At 41.4% G+C, this 26,441-nt stretch overlaps 1 protein-coding gene across 1 annotated transcript in view; it reads right to left on the minus strand.

Annotated features, from left to right (window-relative positions):
- The window catches only part of DNER (delta/notch like EGF repeat containing), a 355,480-nt gene that overhangs the window by 58,942 nt on the left and 270,097 nt on the right, over positions 1-26,441 (minus strand). The window contains exon 9 of the mRNA XM_007966532.3: positions 2,092-2,214. Coding sequence (XP_007964723.3) covers positions 2,092-2,214 — 123 coding nt within the window. The remainder of the gene's footprint in view (positions 1-2,091; positions 2,215-26,441) is intronic.

Here is a 26,441-nt window from a genome sequence, read left to right on the forward strand (position 1 = left end):
CTATTAGAAAATAAGACTTTCTTCACCTCACAGACACCTCCTTCTAGGAGTTAGTGAATTCTGCTTCTATTTCCACATGCTCCTTCTCCTGGAGCACCCATCGCTCAGGCAGAAGCAGATCTCTCGAATCTTCTCTCCATGTTTCCTGTCTTTTCACTTGTGGTTTCCACTTCCTCATACTCTGATCATCTCATGCACTAGTTCCTCCTTTTTATTCAGAACCAAATTCAATTCTGAGTAGTATACACGACTTTTTTCACTTCCTTTCTTGAAGTTTAGAGCTGTTGTTGCAATTTTTGTTTTTATTTCCCTAAACTTTTCTCCCTCTCTGAGTTGCCGGTGTGGGCTCCTTGTACTGGCCAGGCTAGAGGGTGGAAATCTTGGCAGAGACAGACAACATAACATATTCCCCTTCAGTGCTGGATGGGCAGCCACTGGGGTCCTGTGTACTAAGGCATGAGGCAGAGAGAGGCCTCCCAGTTTGGTGTTCTCACAGCCACAAAAATGCGGCGGGGTGGGGGGCAGCTCAGCCTACTGTGCAATATCCTTAAAGGGCAGCCCGTATCCATCAGATCAATATACCCCTCTGCCTCCTAGGGTCAGATGCAGCACAACTACAGCATGTACTTCCTCTCTACAAGATGAAGGATTCTTTGGACTCATCTGTTCATTGAGTCATCAGTTCTCTCTGGAGCCCTCATCCCTTGTTCTTGTTGTAACCAAAGGCTCCTAGCACACATATCCTTTCTTGAGACCCCAAATCTTCAGATGACCCCATCCAGGGTCATCTACCTTACTGAGCCATCCCTACCAGAGAGTCAGGAGGGATAAGGGATATTGAATGTCAATGTGAGCTGCCATCTTCCTAGAATCTTCATTTGTTCAGAGTAAGAAATCCATGAAAACATTTATAGACATGGCAAGGAGGAAGGGGAAAGGAGGTTGAAGATATGTAGAGAGAATGGTAACAGATAGATAGACCCAGAACTGAGAAGCCTGAGAATGAAGCCAGCAAATCTGCTGTTGTGTCCTGGTAAATGTTAGGGGAGTTTGGTTCTAACCCAACATCATACTCCAAAAGAAGCATCAGATCTGTGGAACACAAAGTCAAGACTTGGCCCAGCTTCAGCCCTTTTATCCAGGAGCTTAAACAAGTTTTCAGTGTAGCCTATAAGGCCATGAGACTTGCCAAAATGGTTACTAATAAAGGTCGGTTCATCCAAAGAGAAGCAACGGTGAGGGCAACGTAAGGTCTCCAGGCAGGTGGATGGCATCAAGCAAGCAGCAATAGGAGCAAGCAGTTAAGTGAAATGGTTATAAATAGAGCCCACAAAAGCATTCCAAAATCTAAACCCGGCCCTGAAGTTATGGCTTAGAGAAATGTGTGCAACAGCTGATAAATAGGCTCTCCTGGAAGAGGGCCGTCTGAGGGTATGTGGGCTCCAGGAAGCCTTGCCATCCACAAAACGTGGCCAGAGGCCAACGGAGACACTGGGAGAAAGGGCTTTAGGAACCATGCTGACCAGGGTTATAGGGGGAGAGCATTACTATCCACCTCATAAGGTTTTTGGGGGGATTTAGTGAGCTATGCACATTAGGGGTTAGAACGGGGTCCACCCATTAGAAACAATCTGTCAATGTCGCCTGTTTTTAATAAGCTTAATGTATGTGCCAACGCATGGGACTCCGCCTGCCTCCTCTCCAAGAAAGCACAGCATTCTCTCTCTGCATAAGAAGCTTTACAGGGCAGCATCCTTCCTCTTCCACATTTTCCACACCCATGGTCTCTGACCTATATCTGACAGTCCATCTTAATATTACTTTCTGTTTTCAGCTTTTTACACATTCAACAACAAAGAGAGCGAGGATCCACGAAGAACAGGACAGGAGAGAGGGTTGTTTCTCAATCCATCAGAAAGAAACCAGAGGCTTGCAAATTGGTCTCCTTGGACCCATGAATCATGCCAGCTTCAGCATTTGATTTTTATTCTGAACAATTCACGGTCCAATTAGAGGTTGATGCATTTACACTGAAAAATACATGATGTCATTTGAGCCTTCCCGGCACAGGAAGGCCCGGTGGCCTCTCACCTTTGTATTCTGCCAGGCACACACACTCATAGCCATTAACGAGGTCCCTGCAGGTGGCTGCGTTCAGGCATGGAGCGGAGAGGCACTCGTTATATTCTTCCTCACAGTAGAGGCCGTGGTAACCTGAGGGACAGAGAGAAAGGCCTGCTGTCAAATGTATCCCATTTACAACCCACGCGGGACCAGCCAGAAAGGAAGGCAGTTGGGGGTATTCATTAGAAAGTATGGCATAAACAGATGGGATTTCAGGAGCTAGATCTCTTGGGGTAAAACTGAAAGGTGGATTTGGGGTAAAGCTGAAAGGTGGATTTGGGGGAAGGCTATGAAGAAAGAGCCTGCTCTTATCACACTTTTTCATGATCCCAAGTATAAAAGAAGTGATTTCATTTATCCACTGACATTCTCATCATAGTGCCTCCAACGGTGCTGGTGTTAGGGTGATCCAGTCACTGAGTGTGTCTGCTGCAGTCATTGGAGATAGTGAGTGAGCAGAACTTACGGCAGGGGAGGAGCAAACAACTCCCCTCAACAGTAAGAACCTGGCTCGGTGTGGTGGCTCATGCCTGTAATCCCAGCACTTGGGGATACCGAGGCAGGTGGATCACTTGAGCTCCGGAGTTCGTGACCAGCCTGGCCAACATAGTGAAACTCTGTCTCTACTAAAAACACAAAAAATTAGCCAGACATGGTGGTGGGCACCTGTAATCTCAGCTACTCAGTAGGCTGAGGCAGGAGAATCACTTGAACCCGGAAGGCAGAGGTTGCAGTGAGCCAAGATTGCACCACTGCACTCTAGCCTGGGCGACAAGAGCAAAACTCCATCTCACAAAAAAAAAAAAAGAAAAAGAAAACAAAAAGTGTGAGAACCACATTAGAAAAATATATCTATATTTCCTTTTCAAGTCAGAAAAGAAAATGAGCTCAAAATGCTTAACTGAAATTCTTGATGAAATATGAGAGTATTTTTGTTGTTATTGCTTGTTTAAAGATATGATCATATAAATTATAGTATTTTAAATTGTACCTAAATGTTTAAATTACTAAATAAATCATAATGCGAGTAAAGAAAAAATAAACCCACAATTTCTTGATAAAGATGGATTCTACCCTCCTATTTGCAAAACAGGTGTTTATTCTAAAGGATAAGAAGACAACATTCTTTGAGATTCACTCATGAGGGTTATGCAGTTTTCAACTTTTGAAAACATGTGTTACTGCCAATTTTCAGTGAAACCAGGCCATTTTTGTCCGGCCCTGTCCAAACAATGAAAAACATATGAGTGTTTTCAAAAGTCACACTGCCCGTGTTCGTTCTGAATTCAGATAAGCAGAAAAAATAAACCCTTACCAAAGTAGGAATCAGAACTACTAGCTTTTCCCTAGCCTTTCCAACTCACAACCAACTCTCAAACTCAGGAAGTCCCATTAGAACATGCTAATATGTTGAACTGTTTTGTTTCTTGTGCCTATCATAAAAGTAGGTTAAGCTCATATCTGCATTATTAACAGAGCACTTTTCAAATATGTTGTCATTTCAGTTGTTTTTGAAAAGCTTTCCAAATTTAGGTTGTGATAATGGCCCCTTTGAGGAGCCCTTGACCTACCTAAGACAAATATACTATAGTTTTCAATTCTTCTGAAAAGCAGTATGTTACCCTACTTTTTGTAACTTTAGGGAAATCTTTCTATTATCCTTTATTAGATTATTTCCATCATATAGATAAAAGGTACTCAACTAGCAGCAATTTTGTCCCCAAAGGACATTTGAAAATGTTTGGAGACATTTTGCCTTGTCACAACTGGAGGTACGGGGAGGGGTTGTTGCTGGCATCTAGGAGGTAGAGTCAAGAGTGCTGCTAAGCATCCTACAGTCCTACAGGAGGCTGCCCGGGACAGCCTCCCACAACAAGACTATCCAGAAAAAATATCAGTACAGCCAGGTTGAGAAACTCTGTTCTAGACCAGGGGTCAGCAAACTATGGCCCACGGATCAAATCTATCCCAGCCTGTTTTTGCAAATAAAGTTTTATTGGGACACAGCCACAGTCATGCATTTACATATTGTCTATGGCTGTTTTCACACTACAACAAAGGACTGAGTGGTTGCAACAGAGACTACATGGCCTGCAAAGCCTAAACATTTACTATCTGACCCTTTGCAGAACAAGTTTGCTGATTCCTGATTTAGATTCAATGAAAGCTCTTTGTTTTAACAAGAGTTTTGTATATTAACCCCTTATCAAATGTATTGTTTGCAAATATTTTCTCCCATTCCATAGGTTGCCTTTTCACGCTGTTGATTGTTTCCTTTGTTCTATAGAAGCTTTTAAGTTTGAAGTACCACTTTTGTATTTGTGCTTTTGTTGCCTGTACCTTGGATATCATATCCAAGAAGTCATTCCCAAGGCCAATGTTATGAAGTTTTTTCCCCTATGTTTTCTTCCAGAAGTTTCATACTCCCAGGTCTTACATTTAAGTTTTTAGTCCATTTTGAGTTGGTAGTCATGTATGGTACAAAATAATACAAATGGCCAACAGGCATATGAAAATAACATCACTAACCAACATCACTAATAATCAGGGAAATGCAAATTAAAATCGTAACAGGATATCACTTCACACCTGTTAGGATGGCCATTATAAAAAAAAAAACAACAAAACAAACAAAAACAGAAAATAACAAGTGTTGGGGCAGATTTGAAGAAATTGGAACCTTTGTGCATTGTTGGTAGGAAGGTAAAATGGTACAGCTGCTGTGGAAAATCTATAGCGGTTCCTCAAAAAATAAAAAATAGAACTACCACATGATCCAGCAATTCCATTGCTAGGTACTCAACCAAAAGAATCGAAAACAGGATCTGGAGGAGATATTAGCACTCCCATGTTCATTGCAGCATCATTCACAATAGCCAAGAAGTAGAAGCAACTTGATGTCCATCGACAGAAGAATAGACAGGTCAAGCAACAGTGGTACGTAATACAATGGAATATTATTCAGCCTTCAAAAGGAAGAAAATCTTGTCATGTGCTACAATATGGATGAACCTTCAGGACATTACATTACATGAAATAAGCCAGTCACAGAAGGACAAATACTCTATGGTTCCACCTATATGATGTATTTTTAAAAGAGTCAAACTCACAGAAGCAGAAAGCAGAATGATGGTGATTGCCAGGGTCTGTGGAAGGGGAAAAATGGAGAGCTGCTGTTTAATTATGCAAGATGTTATGCAAGATGAGTAAGTTCTAGATATCGCCTGGTAAAGAGTGTGTGTATGGTAAAAAATACTGTAGTGTATACTTAAACATTTGTTAGGGAGGTACGTTTAATTCTGTGTTTTATACCACTATATATATAAATATATATGTATTATTAAATATATTTTTTTTAACCACTATTACATACATATATAATTTTACCACTATCTATATACCTATATCTATATCCATATTTTACCTACTATATATATAGTGGGTAAAAAATACACAACATAAAATATATATACAGTGGTAAAAAACATACAACATGAAATATATATGTGTATATATATGGAAAGAGAGAGAGTGGGAGAGGTAAAAATATATACATATATATCCATGTATGTGTAAAGAGTTAAGTGCCTTTTGCTTCTCCTAATATAAGAAACTTTTTAAGGTTACTGTGGAGTACAATCACCAGCAGCACGTTTTCAATTGCATTTGCCCTACCAGGAGATCTTTTAACAATCAACATGGAAGGGTAATATATAACCACAACCCTGCACGCCTCTTTGACCTCTGAATTGAGGTGGTATTTAAATAGACAAAAATCAAACAAGCAAGTTTTGCAAGAATCATCTATAATTGTTTCCATTTTTGAAAACAGTATCATTATCTTTTTCTACTAGCAATATGAAAAGCAAATGAGGAAGTTATTTTACAGAGATAATTAAGCTGGTGATGTTTTTCTTCCTTGGGGGGAAAAAAGATAAAGTTTTCATATTCTAAAACTGTTTCTTCAGAGACGGTAACATTTAAATGTCTTCATGGAAATGTCAAGGCACCCTTTATCCTCAGTGCCAAGCAGCCTCAATTGGACGGTTTGAATAAAAAGGTACTCCTTCCAGAAGAGAGGGCTTCTGTGAAAATGAGGCTGTCACCCCCTGCTGATAATTAATTCGGGCAAACAAATTAGCTCAGGGCAGCATGCCCAGGGTCTGAAAAAAAAAAAAAAATAGGCTAGTCCAAAGAATTTTTTTAAATAAAATAAAAGATCAAAGGGTGGGATTAGAGTGGCCCCTTCCAAGACACTGATCTTTATCAGCATTGCTCCCATCTTTGCATGATTTGCTCTGGAATAATCAGTTCCTATTATTTCTTTCAGATTGACAGGGCACAGGAACCAACCAGATGGGGGAGTGAGAAAGAGCAGTGGAGATGGCTGCCATGTTTAGCTGAGTGAGTGGATGAAGTCATTATCACCAAGAGGTACCACCAAAGGAAAAATAGGCTTAGAGGAGGAAAAACAGGCTTAGAAGAAGACTAGTTGAACTTTGGACATGTTTAGATTGGGCACACTTGGGCAGGTCCAAGTGGCAGTTGGAAGTATGTGTGTAAATGGCTTAGAAAAAACACTTTGGGAATTAGTCACCTGGAAGTGGTTTTGAAGTTTTCATTAAAGAAGAAAATGGAAGGGAAAAAAGAAGGGGTCAAAGTCAAACCAGATGGGCAGGTGGAGAACAAAGAGCCAGATCAGGACACTGGACAGGGATTGGGCAAAAAGGAGGAGAAAAGCCCAAGGCATGCAGTGTCATGGAAGCCAGAGGATGAAAGGATGTCAAGGAAGGTGGGTTAGCAGTGTCAGAGGCTCAAATGAGCAAGAATGACCACTGGACTAGAAGATGAGGAGGTCACTGAACACCCTCAAAACCATTGCTCTTAATGGTGGCTGTGCTAGTCCTTAGAGGGTGTTTAAGGAAATTAGGGGTGGGAGTGATCCTCATCGCAATGATTGGAGGGTTCTTTTGGAATTTAGGAGGGTGGGAGGGGGCAAAGATATTAAACATTGCAATGCCCTGGATATTCTTCCACAACAAGGTATGCCTCCTCATTCTTCACAACATTTGACTGTTCCACTGGACCTTCATGTAGGTGAAAATTAAAACCTAACTTCTTTATATGTACAGCACCATTTTAAGATATACTGAGTTTTGAGCCTGTCACAGTGGCTGACACCTGTAATCCCAGCACTTTTGGAGGCTGAGGCAGGTGGATCACTTGAAGTCAGGAGTTCAAGACCAGCCTGACCAACATGGTGAAACCCATCTCTACTAAAAATACAAAAAGTAGCCAGGCATGGTGGCGGGCACCTGTAATCCTAGCTACTTGGGAGGCTGTGGCACATGAATCACTGGAACCTGTGAGGCAGAGGTTGTGGTGCACCCAGATTGTGCCACTGCACTCCAGCCTGGGAGACAGAGCGAGACTACATCTCAAAAAAAAAAAAAAAAAAAAGATATACGGAGTTTTCATAAAATGTACTACTGGATAAACCAAGAGAAGATTGTACCAAGAGTTATTCATCATTTTAGAAAACCACTTCACAAGAACAACAGCTCTAGTGGAACGTAAATCTCCAATAAAGAATATCTGTATCCGTAAAACAAAAACATCAACAAAAATCACTTCCTCCGATAGTTTTCTGACAATGCTATGTACAGCAGCTCTTCCCACCAGCAACTCATCACGACACTCAGCTGATTTCCATCATAGTATCTGTAACTGTCTGAAATCCTATTTTTACTGTAGTTCTGTACTGATTATCATGTCTCTTCTTCCACTACAGGATAAGCTTGAGGGAAGAGTCTGCAAATGCAGTGTTCACAGCTGTACCTGTGATATCTGTTTCAGAAAAGGCTACACAAGTAAAATTGTTGAATAAGCACCCAAAATGTTATCGATTGATTGGATGCACTTTTAAAATGTTTCTATGGTGCTCCAGCACCTTCCAGGTGCCCTGGGTACTGCATACAAAGCTAAAGAATGGGGTCTCCACCTGTATGGAGCGCCCAGTGTAGTAGCAAGTTAGTGGCATCTGCCTTGTGTCAGGTCCTTTAGGTGTGTTAATTTGTTTAATTCTCATAAAAACCCAAGGTGGTGGGCATGACTCGTCCCAATTTATAGATGAGGAATTAAGAGTTAGAGAGGTAAAGAAATTTGCCCAAGGCCACGTAGTCAATCCTGTGTGTTCTTCCTTCTTTCCCATGTTGTCTCCAAACTCATTGTCTAGTGTGTTAGTTTATTAGGGCTCCCTTGAAAACACTATAGCACTGGTTGAATTGAACAAAAACTTATTTTCCCAGAGTTTTGGAGGCTAGAAGTCCATGGTCAAGGTCTCAACAGGTATGGTTTCCCCTGAGGCCTCTCCCCTTGGCTTTCAGATGGCCGCCTTCTCTGTGAGACCTCACATGTCCTTTTCTCTGTGTGTGAGTGCTCCTGGTGTCCTTCTGCTTCTCATAAGGACACCAGTGCGATTGTATTACAGCCCTACCCTTACAATCTCATTGAACCTTAATTACCTTTGTAAAGGCTCTATCTCCAAAGACATTGGAGGTTACAACTTCAACATATGAATTGGGTGGGGGGCCTAATTTAGTCCTTAGCAACTAGAATCTGAGTTTCTCAGTCACGAGACTGTCGGTATTTTGGACCAGATCATAATTGCTGGGAGCTTCCCTGTGCACTGTAGAATGTTGAGCCGCATTCCTGACCTCTACACACTAGATTCCAATAACACCATCCTTCCCAGTTGTATTGATCAAAAATGTCCCCAGTCATTGTCATATGTCCCCTGGAAGACAAAAATCCCTTTTGAGAACTACTGTCCTAGATCCTTTTTATAAAATGAAAGCAACTTGAAGAGATTTGAGGACATGCGGGTTTCAAATTGTGAGGAGTGAGAGTTCATTCATTAGAGCAAAAGGATTTCTGGACAACACCGAGGGGGGCTTCTGCCCTTGTGGGTTTGACGTAACACAGTCCATGGGGTGACTCTCTCCAGCACTGCTATCCCACAGAAGGAAACAGGCCCTGGGTGTATCTGGGACTGGCTCATAGCAAGTGAATGGGATAGAGGGGAATAAGAAGGGAGACCCTGCCTGGTGATTTTTGAGCTAACGAGAACCCTGTTGAATGCTGTGCCCTTGGATTGGGACTCCTCTCTGTGCCCCTTATGAAGCCTCAAGCCACGTGGTGAAGCTGGTTTCTAGCTAGTGCTCTTTCTATTTTTCAGATGAAAAGACCACAGCCCTACAGCCTTGACCAGCTCAGCAAAGGTATGGTGGAGCCCAAATTCCACCCCACAGACCCTGACCTGCTCCAGAACAGGACACTGCTGCACAAAGGTCTCAAGAGTCACTCAATTCCTACTCTCCCCAGTAAAAGGCAAGGCCTTCCATGGCCTTGCACGGTCTTCCCTCTCAATACTGTCTCAAGACAGCATTTAAACATCAATCCAGGACCCACTGGCTCTGGCTCCACACTGTGTTTGCTCACAGGAGTACTTTCCCTCCCCTCGTCCATCCCTCATCACACTCAAAAATCTCCAAAACTGTAAGATTCGAGCTGCAGCCAGACGGCTTTCACACTTCGTGCAACAAATTCCCAGCGACTCATCTGTGAGTATCACCTCTGGAGGGCGATTCGTGCTTCCTGCTGCCTCAGGCAAACAGGACCTTCGCAGACCACAGGGCTGTGATCAGGACAATGACAGGGAGGACATGCCGCTCACTCCCCTCGTGCAGGCTGAATTCAAGGCAAGGGTAAATTTAAGGTGTTTGGGGCTTTTGTTTTTACTTCATAGTCAGGCTGAAGCGAGTGCAGGGCTGTGAAGAGTGGTTCCCTGAATGATGCGTCACAATTCAGAGGATGTTTTCCCTTTTTCAGCGCCAGTGGATAAAATGTGAAAACCCATGACTTTCTGATTCAAGGCTAGGCCAGTTCCTGGGAGATCAACTATTCCATCTCACCCATAGTCATTAAAGATATGGGGGCCGGGCGCAGTGGCTCACGCCTGTAATCCCAACACTTTGAGAGGCTGCGATGGGTGGATCACGAGGTCAGGAGGTCCAGACCATCCTGGCTAACACAGTGAAACCCCGTCTCTACTAAAAATACAAAAAATTAGCCGGGCATGGTGGCGGGCGCCTGTAGTCCCAGCTACTCAGGAGGCTGAGGCAGGAGAATGGCGTGAACCCAGGAGGCGGAGCTTGCTGTGAGCCAAGATCGCGCCACTGCACTCCAGCCTGGGTGACAGAGCAAGACTCAGTCTCAAAAAAAAGAAAAAAAAAGAAAAAAAAAAAGTGGGACACAGAGAAAATAATCCTATTACTTTAATATGATTGTGAGCTTTCAAATTCTGGCTAAACTCACTGGTGGTCATAAAGCCCTTCGGCGCCCTGGAATGTGGGACAATATGCACTCATCTTGCTGTGTAGAGCTTTATTTCAAGGGAACCTTGAAATAAAGGTGTGGGTGCATATGTGTGTGTGTGTGTATGTGTGTGCGTCTGTCTCCCTTAGCCTCTCTTGTTGCTGGCAGGTTCATAATAGAAATCGATTAAAGAACAGAAATAAAAACAGAGGCAAGAATCTGGGCTCACATTAATCCTATTAAGTGTTCAGATGCTCTTGTTTAAATGAATCTGCTGGTATTGATACCCGCACAGGTTTTCACTAAGTAATCATGCTTCTGTCACACACACACAACACACACAATAAAGCCAGAAAATATTTGTGAACATGGAGGAACTTGTGTAAGTCAATGCAAAACATTCGTTAGTGTGTGGAGGACAGTAGCTGCGGATGTTACTTATTTCTTTAATCTCTAATTTCTTATCCTTTTATTGCTCATGGCACCTCAGCCAGAAAAGAAAATAAATGTCAAAAGACCGAAATCAGTCAATATATCCACTTGCTATGATCTTTGTTAACATTAAATTGAAAGGACTAAAGAGAGAGGCTAAATTAAAGTTTTTGACTGTAAAACCTCCTTATTATTTATGTTATTGAGCCATCTACAAATTTCCACCTCCCTCCCTGGGCTTCCAAAGGGATGGATGACGAAGGGCCAGCTCTAAATCACATCCTCACTGTTCACACCGTGAGTTTATATTCTCCCTCAGTGCAGAGGCTCTCTGGCTTTAATAGCCACATGGGGAAGGTTGGTAATTCTCTGTTTCTCATATTTGCCTCCAAGATCGATTCATTCTTTAAGTCAACAAACAGTTATTCAATTCCTGCTATATGTCAGGCACTGTGCTAGTCACTGGGGCTATCTGGTGAGTAAAAACAGATATAGTGCCTTTACGGGGGCGCTTATGAGGGGAAAAACATCAATCAATCATTCAAGTCAATGGAAAATCATAACTCGGAAGTATTAGCAACGAGGGGCCTGGTGTTCCAGGAGAAAGGAAATGCAGGAGAGCTGACTTTGCCCCAGGGAGGCTGACCGAATGAGGGGAGAGTGAGCCAAAAGGGAGGGGTGTGCAGAAGAATGATGAGAAAATTCAAGGCAGGAAAAGCTGTGGGTGCAAAAGACCCATGGTGGAGGGGACACGGCTTGTGATTTGTTCTGGACATGGGTTGAAGCCCACTGTAGAACAAAGGGCAGAGAAGAAATAAGAACACCAGGCCAGGCACGGTGGCTCATGCCTGTAATCCCAGCACTTTGGGAGACTGAGGCGGACAGATCACGAGGTCAGGAGTTTGAGACCAGCCTGACCAACATGGTGAAATCTTATCTCTACTAAAAATGCAAAAATCAGCCGGGCTTGGTGACATGTGCCTGTAGTCCCAGCTACTTGGGAGGCTGAGGCAGGAGAATTGCTTGAACCCAGGAGGTGGAGGTTGCAGTGAGCCAGGATCGCATCACTGCACTCCAACCTGGGTGACAGAGCAAGACTCCGTGTCAAAAAAAAAAAAAAGAAAGAAAAGAAAAGAGAAACAGGCAGGTGTCAGGCCTGGTGGTATCTGTAATGTGGGTGGTGGGGGGATAAAAAATCAGATTTGCATTTCAGAGAGATTGCTCCAGCTACCCTTCGGAGAATGGGGATAAGACCTGCAAGAATCAATGCGGAGAAATCAGTGAAGACGCTGCTACAATCATCTCGGGAAATCAGGGCTGGGATGAGAGTGGTGTCAGGGCCATGTGGAACATACATGTCAAGAGCCATTTAAACAGTAAATAGAAATACCTAGTAATGAATAGAATGTGAAGGGTGAGAAGGAAGGAGAGGTGGAAGGGGAGGCCCAGGTTCCTGGCTTATTTTATCCAGACATACTGCAATTTCTTTCAGAGGAGTGCAGGAATTGACATTTATTGAATCCCCTTCTACGGGCCAATTTCTCTTCTAGGAACTTTGAAATACAACAGAATCTCATTAGAAGGAAGGGGCTGGGGAGGGGAATGGAATGGAAGGGAACCATATTCCAGGAGGAGCAGACCTTAATTGAACAAAAAGAATTGACAGCTTCTCCCAGAAAAACAGAAGTGATTTGAAAAAAAAAAAAAAAAAAAGTTCATTTTAATGAGTATTTGCTGAAATATGTCTATATTGCCAAGCATCGAAATAGTTGCTGAGGAGTTCGATTGTACTGTAGTTAAGAAAGAAAGACCTCATGTAAGAAGACACAAGAAGTCAGAGGTGGAGGGAGGGCAGAAAAAGAGAGAGCAGGATCAGGGGAGCATGGGAGGCAGAGAGAGGAAGAGCAAAAGAGAGACCCAGAGGTATCGAGTCAGAGAGAGAAAAGAAACAGAGAAAGAGACACAGAAAGAGAAAAGCCCAAAAAGATAAAGTAGAAAGAAAAACTGGTCCAGAACATGATGGAATTACACTGAGCAGCTAGCAAGGTCCCTGTTAGAAATGTTGTGGGCCCCTGCAGAGTGATGTCTCCAGCTGGCGTAATGACCTTGAGCACTGCCCTTGGAGGTTCACCAAGATGGCGGAGCATATGGGAGCTGGGGGTACAATGTGAGAGTTTGAGAGACAATGGCACACAGCAGGATTCTTGCTTCCTAAGTAAAATACATATTCTTGCCTCCTTTATGAAAATAAAATGTATTTGACATCATTTTCTTTTTATGAAGTACTTTTTGTAACTCAGTGTTGAGAGTATTTCTAGACGGGGATCACTGGACCATCAGGCATACAGCTGCAGGTCAGTGCCAGTGTGTCACATCTTCCATCAAGGCCACTCATGGGCACTTGTGGCAACAAAGGATACTTATAAAAGGAGGGGTTTCTGCCCCCCCTTAGGGGGACATGGGCCTGGCACTGCACATGAGGTGGTAACACAAGGGAAGCATCAAGCACAAAGCCTGGCATAAGCACGTCATGATGTAACGTGTGGCCACCTGGCCTGTGATGCAAACATAATTTAAAAAGACAACCCGGGTGCCATACTTCTGAAATAGGTGCCCACCTTGCAGACACAGCAAAGGCCGTAAGCACCAGAGCCCTGAAGGACGCCATTACTCTGAGCCATTGTTTCACATGGTCAGCTTACTAGAGAAGCACAAAGCACCAGCTCAGCACTGACATGGTGCCTGGCTGATTAGCCCAGATTTCACTACCCAGGAACTCGAAGATCTAAATTTTTCCAATACGAAACAGCCTGTTTATGTTTGGCTTTTAAAAACCTACCCTTTTTCCTTTTCATAGCCCCATCCCCTGAGATTAACCTCAGGGCCGGATCTGGTTTCCCGCTTGGCAGTAAAACTTCGACTCACTGCTCAGTATTTGATTCCAAACTCTGCATTTTCTCTTTAACAACAGGCTGTTCTCCTCTCATTTCCTTAGCACACAGGCTGATGAATATAGAAGATGCTTGATCAAACTGGGTAAACTGAACTTGCTAGAAAAATGGAATCAGAAGGCCTAATAACCTTTGCATGCATAAATACGGAAGAGTTCTTTTCTTTACCAGAGCCTGTTTTACACAAACATGCATTAAAAGGCCTGGAAAAACATTTTCCAAAATTGACAATTGTTTTGTTAAGGGGTTCTTTCATAAATTTAAATATGTATATTCATGTTTTTTAATTTTCCGTAACAGAGGTACGCTACTGTGTGATATAAGGGGATAATATCATGCATGCTGTGATGGTTAATACTGATGAACTGATGGTTAATACTGACTGTCAACTTGACTGGATCGAGGGATACAAAGTATTGATTCTACATGTGTCTGTGAGGGTGTTGCCAAAGGAGGTTAACATTTGAGTCAGTGGGTTGGGGAAGGCAGATCCACCCTTAATGTGGGTGGGCACCATCTAATCAGCTGCCAGCACGACTAGAATATCAGCAGGCAGAAAAATGTGAAAAGAGAGACTCTGGCCTAGCCTCCCAGCCTACATCTTTCTCCCGTGCTGGATGCTTCCTGCCCTCGAACATCAGACTCCAAGTTCTTCAGTTTTGGAACTCGGACTGGCTCTCCTTGCTCCTTAGCCTGCAGACGGCCTATTGTGCGACCTTGTGATCTTGCGACTTAATACTTAGTAAATATATATATATATATTCCATTAATTCTGTGCCTCTAGAGACCCTTGACTAATACACACGCTTTATGGGTATTTTATTTGTAGTATCACAACTCTAAATCATGCCACTGATTACAAGGGAAATGATGACCATTCTTTATGTTTAACCCTTGATTGGCGGTAAGGAAAACAGGTAATATTAGAAAAATCCTAACTTTTTAAAAGACTTTTTCAGTGGCAAGATAAGAACATTTCCCATAGCCTATAAAGGGAACAGACTAGGCTTATTAGAGGAGATTTTCTGAGACGCAGGGAACAGACATCATAATAAATGCAGTGTTAGTAAAGAAATTGCTTTTTAAAAGAATAATTACACTTTTTAATATGTAGAAAAGAAAATTCTGAAGATGTTAAAAATTCGGTAACTTCTGTAGATGTACTGAGTGTAAATCATAATTAATTTATATTTGGAAAGGAAACAGTTCTTAAATATATGGTAAAAACCAAAGGACCACTATCCTGAGTTAATTCCTTAAAAATGGTTAGCATTCTCCCTCAAGAAACATTTAAGAAAATCTGGGACTATATAGAAGATGACAGCTCGGTTGTGACTGTGCTTAAGAAGGACATTGGAAGCCAGGGGAACTTGGCAGTGAACCTGCTTTAACAAACACTCGGGTGTCTAAAGGCCTTTGTCCTTAAACTGGTCTATCATCTGGGGAATCTTTCTAACCATGTTGATCTAAACATTTCTGAAAGCCTTCTCTTGGAATTGCCTTCAGGACTGGGTTACAAACTAGTCACACTAAGAAAAATCAATCACAATGTTTTAGACATGTCTTATGTCTTTTTTTTTTTTTTTTTAATGTTGCTTTTGGCCACTAGAGGGTGGATTCTACTTATTATCTAGGCAAGTGAAAAAGGAAAAAAAAAAGTTACTCAGGAGTTTAACAAAAGAGGAGCAATAAAAAGATGTCTTTTACAAAAGGAAATAGATGGTACAGAAGGATGCAAATTAATCTGCCAGGTTACATTTAAAGAAGAAATCCCATTCCCTTAAATAATAAAACATAACATTCAAATATTTCTCTACAGCTTGCAAATTCACCATTATGTCCCCTATAAACATATGGTATCTACAGTTTAAATTATCCATTGTAAAGTGGCCTGTTTTTCTTACTAACTTTTTATTTAAAATATTTTTAATACAAATGTTTGTAATACCATGATTAAAGCACCAAGATTAAATACTAAGTATAATGACAAAATAATATTTTATAATTTGAGTTAAAGATTATTGTGCTATGTGTGTTTACATATAAACAGCAAGAAAAGCATTTTAATAAAATAATCCCATGCCCTCAATGAATTATCTAGCATGTTTATAAACACATAAAAATAGCTGGTTTATAGTTGAGGTGAGGAAGATGATAAGAAAGTTTAGAAAAGAAAAGGTAGACATACACTCTCACATTCCAGAAGTTTCTCATTATGGGACACACAAAGATGGGAGCTGGGGCCAGCAAAGGCAACAAATGGGTGGGAGGGGGGAAAAATCATAGATTAAGGCTCTATCATGGCACTTTGAAGAGAAAATAAAACCTAGATAACTATTTCTATACAAGTATGTATATCAACAAAGAGAAATTTTAAACGTTGTAAAAGTACAGAAGAGTTTTTCTAAGTGTTTATTTCCTTTTAATTTATTTCACAAGTAATTGGTTAAATTTGATTTAGTTGACCTCTTAGTTATTAATAGACATTCATTTGAGGTATCCGCATTCATCACACTTGGGTTTCAGTGTGGTCCCCAGACCAGCAGCATCAACACCACCTGGGAACTTGTTAGAAATGCGACCCGCTGATTCAGGAACTCTAAGGGTAGGGCCCGGAACTCCATGACTTAAGAAGCCCTCTAATGTGATTCCGATGAGCACTCAAGTTTGAGAGTCACTAAGCTATAGAATAGGAAAGTATACAACATCTCCCACAATCTCTGACTCTCAAAAATTCAGGGAATAGTAGGGGTTGTCCATGGAAAATGCTACATACGGTGTGGTTATGGGGTTTTTTTGCCGGCTTTTTTGTTTGTTTTGTTTTTGTTTTTGTTTTGAGATGGAGCTTCACTCTGTCGCCCCGGCTGGAGTGCAATGGTGCAATCTAGGGTCACTGCAACTTCCGCCTCCTGGGTTCAAGCAATTCTCCTGCCTTAGCCTCCTCAGTAGCTGGGGTTACAGGCATGTGCCACCATACCCAGCTAATTTTTGTATTTTTAGGAGAGACGGGGTTTCACCATGTTGGTCAGGCTGGTCTCAAACTCCTGACCTTGTGATCCATTCGCCTTGGCCTCCCAAAGTGCAGGGATTACAGGCATGAGCCACCGTGCCCAGCCGGTTTTGTATTTTAACAGCCATGGTATCTCCTAAGCGTGTAACTAATCCAACCGCAAAACATATGGTCAGAACATATACCAACTATGGGCATATAAATAAACCAACAGTGAAACATATAGTCAAATGATCTAGCAACCATCCGTCCGCACGTGGACGAAAGGAAGTTGCCTTCCTCTCGAGGTTTACATAAGGGAAAACAGCAACACAAAGGAATCCCAAAGTGACAGCAAATGACGAACTGGAAAAGAAAGGCCAAAATGGGGGAAAGTAATAAGGATATAGAGGTGACACAACGTGTTCTAGTTCCTCACTGTCTGGCTAGGAGTCACACATGCCTAAGCAGAATGAGGATAAACAAGTTCAAATTCAAATTCGTGAGGGCAATTTTTCCCACATCTCTGATCTAGCTTCCTTAACCCATGGGAATAATATTTTTGCAGAAAGGAATGTCAGAAAATGGAAAGCATTAAAAGTATTTAATACAGCACCAAGATTAAGATTTTGAGTAACATACAGACCAGTAGGTAATATTAAAAATAATATTATAGTTTTGTAAAGATTAAATGTGTTACAAATTGACTATCATATACTAGATATTTGTGAATTAGCTTTTTGCATTCCTAAGAATTATCTTGCCGAGAATTTGCTCTGAAGGTAATTTATATTACTTATCTTTTAAAATATATTTTGAATAAAATATAAAAGCTCTACTTTAAAAAGGAAAGAAAGAAAAAAAGAAAGCATAGACAATCTAAGGTAACAATTTTTACAAACCAAAAGTTGGGAACCATGATCTCACAAAGTTGTGCTGTTTCGAATTATACATCAGAGGTGGCCTCATAGATACATAGTTTGGTAACAAAGCATTTGTGTGATGGAAAACAAAATACTGTGATTGAGATTATTCCAGAAAATTCTGGTATACGGAGTCCACAATGCAGACCACGATTATCTTTCTGGCCGTATTTACTTTCATTCCCCTATCACTGGGGACATTCACAGGCACAATGCAATCATGTCATCCTCTAAGCTTTCTATTAGTCATTGCCATTCTTGAGTAAATATGCTAAATCCTAAATATTGTTAGACACCAAGGAAATTTCTCATAATCCTTTAAGAATAGTTTTAGAAGCACACACCTTCCACTTGGCCATTATCCCTAAGGGCTACAAGTGCACAAGGGCTGAAGCTGACTGTCAGGACTTCAGCTAAAGAATTTCATGCGGAAATTCAGCCTGGATGCAAAGAAAATTTCAAAATGTAAATAAATCAGAACCACAACTCGATTACATGAGTAAATTCTGAATTCCGTTCCAACTTTATTAAACTAAGGATGTCTAAAAACACAGCATTTGTTCATTTAAGAGTTGATAAAGCAGTGAAAAATCAGAAGTGTGTTTTTATTTGGTGACTTAAGATCCTAGGAGAATATATAGGTTGACACCTGAAGGGAAAAATGAAACTTCTTTGAAATAAAGCCAGGAACAAGGCTCAATCTACATGGAATTATGAGGTAAGTAAAGAGGTTTTCTCCTAGACATTCCTTATGACTTGAGTAGGCAAGTTCAGGGGCCTCACCATTTCTTTTCAAGCAACCAAAGACTAAACACTGTTTTTCTTTTTCGACTTTCTTTCTCCTCAAATCTGCTTACACATAGAGAGATAATTTACATATATATACATACACGTGCACACACACATACACATCACATCACATTCTTCACATATTTAGGTTTAAGGTTATGGTAGATTGAAAAAAAAAAAATAGCTACAAGTTCTGTGTAGCTCCTCCCATCAAGAAACAGAGTCTATAAGCTCAAACCTGTGACTTGCTCATGCCAACGGGACATTGGCAAACAACAGAAGCAGCTTTAAAAAGAACATGCATATGGGACCTCGTGTTCTGTTACTGCTTTCGGAACCCTGCCATCATGTGAAGAAGCCCTGACTGGTCTGCTGAATGAAGAGAGACATGTGACCCAGTTGCCCCCATCACTCCAGCTAACTGCCAGTCATATAAGAGGGGTCATCCAGGACCTGGCAGTCCCCAGCTGACTTGCCACCTGACCACAAAAGCATGAGTGGGCACATGGAGTAGAGAAGAGAAATCCCAGCTAAGCCCTGCCCAAATTATCAACCCACAGAATCACAAACAATAAGTGTTTTTTTAAAGCCATTAAGTCTTGGAGTGTTTTGTTACACAGCAATGACTAACTAACACAAAGGTTGATTGCCAGGTACAATGTCTAACTTGAATAAATAAAACCACAAAGATAAACTTTTAGGTATCAGAGACCTGGTTAAAAAAAAAAAAAAGGGTATTTTTATGGAGTAATAAAGAGGAGTCTTCTCAAAATAGTACCACCAGGTACTACATATTCCTTAGTTTAGACCTACTTTAGTTGGGCTTATCTAATCTAAAAGCAATACCTACTAATGAATTGAACCTAGGACATTCACTCTTATCTGAGGCATCAGAAACCATCTGGTAGAGTAAAATTGAAGCATGATCTTCTTAATTATCAACATATCACTAAGACATCAGTCCAACCAACTAAGGACCCCTTTAGGCTATTCCTATAAAACCAAGTGGGATTATAATTTTTTAATGATTTGGGGAATATGTTTATTCACAACATAAATTGTTTGGTAAAAGATATACATATCTATAACAAGTTAACAACATTTGATTGTGATTTTTTTTAACTTTTATTTTAGGTTCAGGGATACATATGCGGATTTTTCATATAAGTAAATTACATGTCTCAGGGGTTTGGCATACAGATTATTTTCTCACCCAGGTAATAAGTATAGGACCCAATAAGTAGTTTTTCGATCCTCATCCTCCTCCCCACTCAAGCAGGATCCAGCATCTATTGTTCCCTTCTTTGTGTCCATATGTACTCGAAGTTTAGCTCCCACTTATAAGTGAGAACATGAAATATTTAGTTTTCTGTTTCTGTATGTTTGTTTAGGATAATGGCCTCTGGCTCCATACATGTTACTGCAAAAGACATGATCCCCTGCTTTTTCATGACTGCACAGTATTATATTGTGTATATGTACCACTTTTTAAAAAATCCAGTCTACCATTGATGGGCATTTAGGTTGATTCCGTATCTTTGCTATTTTGAATAGTGCTGTGATGAACATATGTGTATGTATGTGTCTTCCAAATTCAGAAAATGCAGAGAATACCTATGAAATACCACACAAGAAGGCCATGCCCAAGACACATAGTCATCAGATTCTCCGACGTCAAAAATGAAAAAAAAAATGTTAAAGGCAGCTAGAGAGAAGGGGCAGGTCACCTACAAAGTGAACTCCATCAGGCTAACAGCAGACCTGTCAACAGAAACCCTACAAGCCAGAAGAGATTAGGGACCTGTATTCAACATTCATAAGAAAAAAATTTTAAGCGAGAATTTCATGTCCAGCCAAACTATGCTTCATCAGCAAAGGAGAAATAAGACGCTTTTTGAACGAGCAAATGTTAAGAGAATTTGTCACCACCAGACCTGCTTTACAAGAGGTCCTGAAGGAAGTGCTAAATATGGAAAGGAAAGACCATTACCAGCCACTACAAAAACACGCTTAAGTACATAAACCAGTGATACTATAAAGCAGTCACACAAGCAAGTCTGCACAATAACCAACTAAAAACATGGTGACAGGATCACATCTGCACATATCAATACTAACCTTGAATGTAAATGGACTACATGCCCCAATTAAAAGGCACAGAGTAGCAGGCTGGATAAAGAAGTAAAACCCAATGGTATGCTATCTTTGAGAGACCCATCTCACACACAATGATACCCATAGGCCAAAATAAAGGGATGGAGAAAAATCTACCAAACAAACAGAAAACATAAAAAGGCAGGGGCTGCTATTCAAATGGGATTTTAAAGAAAGCATTGAGGCACTGCATAAGGAAGCACGTGAGTGAGATGGAAAAGGACATGCTGTTTTGCAAAATCAATACCCGCTCTGAGTTGACAATGTTCTGGGATTTAAAGGAAAGGTTATGTATCAGTCTGCTTCAGGCAAACCTAAGAGCTCTGAATCTTCATTAAACCTGACTCTGTTCTGTAAAAGCATTCAGTGAATGCAGCAACTTTCACAGTGTGCTTTCAAACTGAAAATTAATGGGCCTGATAGAAAACCAATGGAAGAAATACAGGGCATTGTCCCCAGGTTGTTGTATAAATCCAGACCAACAAAGAATTTAAATGCACATTGAAGGCCACAAGTCCAGAAAAAAGTAGGACATGTAGCATATCTCCTTATTGGTGGTCTAATTGGGACTCGGGAAGTAGACGACCGTAAGTCACAATGTATCTCAAACATCACCTATAATGGCACATTGTTATAGAGTTTCCAGTCCTCCATGATTGACATTGATGGCAAATCATTTCCACTAAGCCAGTCTTGTGGGAAGGCACGCTACTGAAGGAACAGGACATCAAAGCTATCTCAAAGTAGAGAACTAAAAACAACAAAAGTCAAATATGAAAAGGAAAGAACATTTCAGGGACTATAATATCACCAGAGCCAGGTGAAAAGGAACAACATCAAAGGAATCCATGACATATAATCATCCATACAGGAGGCTTTCAGGGAATCAGGTGGTAAGAAAAATTGCTAGTAGGCACTGGGGACCCCAGAAGTGAGATGCACTAATCAAGAGAAACTACCTAGGCTGAAGGGTGCATAGCTGTCATGTGGTTATGTCTGCATTTCTCATCTGAGTCACAGGAAAGGAAGTTTCTTTAATTAGGTGCATCTGGCAGGCATCAAGTCAAACAAAATCATAAGCTTCAGTCACAGGTAGTTCTCAGCATCAATTTAAAAGCAGTGGATTGCTGGTTCCACAGAATGAAGTAAAGACAGAAGAAGGGGGCTCCCTACCTACGTGCGGTTCAATACCCTTAGAAGCCAGAGTTGTGCTTCTCTGTGCTGGGAAGTAAGAAGTGTCTATTGGTCAAGTATCATCCACTGAACCAAAATGAAGGCCACCTTCCGTGACAAGCTTTGAGGCATCCACTTAGAGATCCATCTCAGGAGCAGTGCTGAGACAGAAGAGTCTGGAACCTTGTTCTTGTGATTGGTTCAAACATAAGTGAAAGCCCAGGTTTGCACCTAACTTGGGGTGTCACAGGTAGGCTTCTGAGGATCGGAGTTAAAATATCACCTCCACCTCCTGTTGTTTAAACTCTCAATGCCTCCATTACCTTATCCCTAAATAAAAGAATAGGAATACTACAACTGGGGGCAAGTAAGAGAAAATAAGTGTCAGGTGTTTGGCACACAGTCTATTATAAATGCAGTAAGTTTTCATAGATGGACGCTACTCTAGTCAAAGCCAGATGGGACGAAGTCACTCTCTGGGTCAACAGAGCTGAATCAATGTGGCTGACAAATCCCAATTTAATATGTTAATTTGAAGTGGCTATTAACAGAGCTACCAGTGGAAAAATCTGGTTAGAATACTTAATGGGTACGATGTACATTATTTGAGCAATGGCTACCCTAAAAGCCCCGATTTCACCACTATGCCATATATATATATATATATGTATATATATATGTGTGTATATATATATATAACAAAATTATACTTACACTTCATAAGTTTATACAAATTTTTAAAAGGAGACGAATGTTTCAGTCAGTTATTTACCCTTGGTGAGTCAAGGCTACTTTTGACCCCATTTGCTCTTCACTCTGAGCTAATGGAGGCTCCAGCAGGTCCCAATTGCTTGGGTTCAACTTGTAGTTTCATCCTTAACTGACTGTATCATCACAGGCAGAGAAATGACAACAGCCATGGTCCCACTTCATAAGGACCAGGGGGATTCAAAAAGCCAATTCAGTCAAAGAGCTTTGCCCAACACCTGGCACTTAAATAGTTATCACTGGAGTCACAGAAAGCCACCATCAAGGCAAGCAATCGCTTAACCCTGCAAGAAGTTGAATGTGCACCCATTATTCAAGAATGCCCCCTATGGCCATTTCATCTCACCTCCAGTCCAACTCTAACCTCAAACCTCATATAAAAAGAATCAGAACACAAATGTAAAATTATCCTCAATGGTCTTTCCCAAGTAATGGAATATCCAATGTCTGTGCTAATGCTCCACCATTTTATAGATTTCAAGGTGGAGGACCATCTGTATCACTTCATTTGAGCTTCACAGGCCAGTTATGTTTGTCTGCATTTTAAAGGAGAGAAAAGTAATGCTGATAGAGGCCAATGGCACAGCTGTTCGGAGGCAAAGCAGGGACTTAAATTCAGCTCTTCTCGGTGCTAAGCTCAGGCCCCTTTCCATCCAGCCAAGGAAGAAAGGCGGGGCATGCAGGATTTCAGTTCTAAAATCCAGATTCGCAGACATTCTCAACAGTAAAAGAAAACAGTGATTGGATCATAATAATTTTCAACCACAAAACAAAATAAGAGTCAATGGCTTTGTTACAAAATAGTGTTAGGGAAGTCCCCATCTGACCCTTCAGGGCCATAAGCTTGATGAGAATGTTCTGATATTGTGCTGGCAGGGCTGCAAAAAGAGCTGTCCTCAGAAATGCATAAGTTAGTGACGTTATGTTGTTACCAGCTGCCATTTGCAACTTTCATTCCAGGCAAGATGACGTAAAATGATTTCTGCTGTCCTCACAGACTCTGCTAACCCCTGTTCTTAGTAGGCAAATCTCACACCTTTTCAACATTAGTACAGCCAAGAATGAGTTCTGAATGATTTGAATTGTGAGGGCAAGTCAGGGAGTAGTGGGAGCAGAAATCCCTTACAATTAAAGACCAGTTCATTAACGCTTTCATTCATATGGATTAGCCATTTTAAGTGAGGTGAAAAGAGCAGCCTTGTGAATAGATTTGTAATATCAGGAATCTCATAAAAAGTTCATGCTCCACCAGCAAGTGCCCTTGGTTTAACAGCAGTGTCCTTCCTCCCCTTGTATTAATTTCTCAGGTCAGAAGCCTAAAGAAGGCAAATATCATGAATTCTACCTCAATGCCCCCACAACTTATAATCAGAGAAGATGAAGATGGAGAATGGCTGTGGCTGCAGTTTGGAAGCACGCTTAGGAAAGGTACCTTAGTGTCTGGACATCTAGCGGAGCCTGACTCAGCTCCTCACACCCTGGGCAGTGCCCTCTCATCCTCCTCCCTCTCCAGACTCCAAGGGTCCCGCCCTCACCCTGCAACCTCCTGACCTCCCAACTCACTGCTGGGTCCTCTGCCCTCTCCTGTGGCCACTACTACTTCCAGCCTCAAAACAAGAACTCTGCAACTCCCTTCCAATTTTTCCCCCTTTCTTTTCACACTCTCACCCTCTTCTATCTTGATGGCTTCCATGACTTTCTCTAGCATCCATACAATGGGAACTCTATATATTTTTTTCCCCTGGTTTCAGCCTTGTTCCCACATTGCAGTCCCTAGTAAGAACTATTTACTGACACATCCATCTTGCTCGGCCTGCTGTACCCAAGCCCTAAAGAGGGTCCTTATGCACATTTCCCATTTTCTCTGAATTACCCAGAGGGGTCCTTTGACTCCATTTGCACCCTTGTTCCCTGCATTCAATTGACAACTGAACCCCGATCCTCACAGAAATGTTTAACCTATCCTTTCATTCCCACTGCACAAGTTCAAGCCTTTATTTCTATTAGTACTTGCTAGAAGATCTCTATCTTTTCATCTCTTGACCGTAATATATGCTGAAGACTATGAGAATAATCTGTCTAAAATACGTATCAGTTCATATATACCCAATAATGCAAAATGTCTGCAAGTCTTCATAATCCAAACTGCTTAGCAACTACATTATCCCCACATGAGTCCCCATGAGCATTTTCAGCCTTACTACCTATTACAGCGTCTAATGCATCTTATCCTGCAGCAAGCTGGATCCACTCTACTTTGAACTCCTCCCCACCACCTAGGACTTCTATAGTGCCCTTCCCCCACATGTAAATCCAAACGATATTTCAGTGTCCAACTCATTGGAAATTCCGAACTGTTGTTCAGAATTTTATATGAACAATTGTTCATATAAAAATTCAGTCAATTGCCATCCTCAATACTTCAAGCATTTTAATTAAGTAAGTTCTGTCAATGCCCTTCAACGGAAGACTACAAAGGACACACCTGTAGTTGAACAAGTTGAGTTTATTACCCATCGCAGTTACAGAGACTGCACGCCATGGGAATCGTGGAGTGCCTCAATTAGAAGGTGTTAGATGGTATTTACTATAGGATTTGAACTCTGGTTAGGTTATTTGGGGAGGTTTCACTCTGGGGTGAATGCTGGATGCGGTCAGAAAGCAGGAGCAATTCTTATCTAAAGAAGGGGAAGGCTAGAGCAAGGCCAAAGCTGTATTTGGTAAAAAGGAAGCTGTCACTCTACACACATGACACTAAGAACTGAGAGAGAGTGGATACTTGGTATTTTGCGGGTTGCAGGGTGACCTTGTTTTTGTATTGGACAAAATTATAAAGTGGTCTTGTTTTGCCTGACTCTGTCATAACTTCTGAATGGTCATATCTAATATCCTTATTATGTGGGATTGTTGATGTCCTTAAGTCCAACAGAAGACATCACGGCCCAGCTGTAAGCATCAGACCAGCTCCTAACAACCTCAAGGTCTACCTATAAATGCCAAGCAAGCTCCTGACATCAGCGGCTGCTCTTCTTTTTCTCAGTTCTCAGCATCATCATGATGTCAGTATACAGATTGAAACATTCTCTAGAGCAGAGCACAGATTATGAAGAGTAAAGCAAACTCCCCCTTGCTACAGATGCAGCTGGGTGATCAGGATTCCATTTGGGGTCCCAGTGGTGAGGGCTGGCATCATATTTTGGAATACAGAAAAGGAAGGACAGGATTAGGATCTGGGGAAAAAAGGTAATATATTCTATACAATCTACAACTCTCAAGAATAGTGTGATATACAGATCAGAAACTCCCTAGAGCATATTAAATATAAGAATGTCTTCCTCAGCTGGGCGTAGTGGCTCATGCCTGTAATCCTAGCACTTTGGGAGGCCAAGGCAGGCAGATCAAGAGGTCAGGAGATCGAGACCATCCTGGCTAACACAGTGAAATCTCATCTTTACTAAAAATACAAAAAATTATCCAGGTGTGGTGGCAGGCGCCTGTAGTCCCAGCTACTTGGGAGGCTGAGGCAGGAGAATGGTGTGGACCTGGGAGGCGGAGGTTGCGTGAGCTGAGATCATGCCACTGCACTCCCACCTGGGCGACAGAGCAACACTCTGTCAAAAAAACAAGAAAAAAAAAAAAAGTCTTCATCCTGGTAAACTAGATAAAGTTTTATGGTTAATAAAGATGAAAGTTGTCCACTGTACTTATCCAAAAATGTAAAGGCACATGGGCCTTAGTGAGCTAAATGTCTTCAAATCTTTG

Source organism: Chlorocebus sabaeus, chromosome 10 (assembly GCF_047675955.1).
Source record: "Chlorocebus sabaeus isolate Y175 chromosome 10, mChlSab1.0.hap1, whole genome shotgun sequence".
In the NCBI taxonomy this organism is placed as follows: Eukaryota; Metazoa; Chordata; class Mammalia; order Primates; family Cercopithecidae; genus Chlorocebus; species Chlorocebus sabaeus.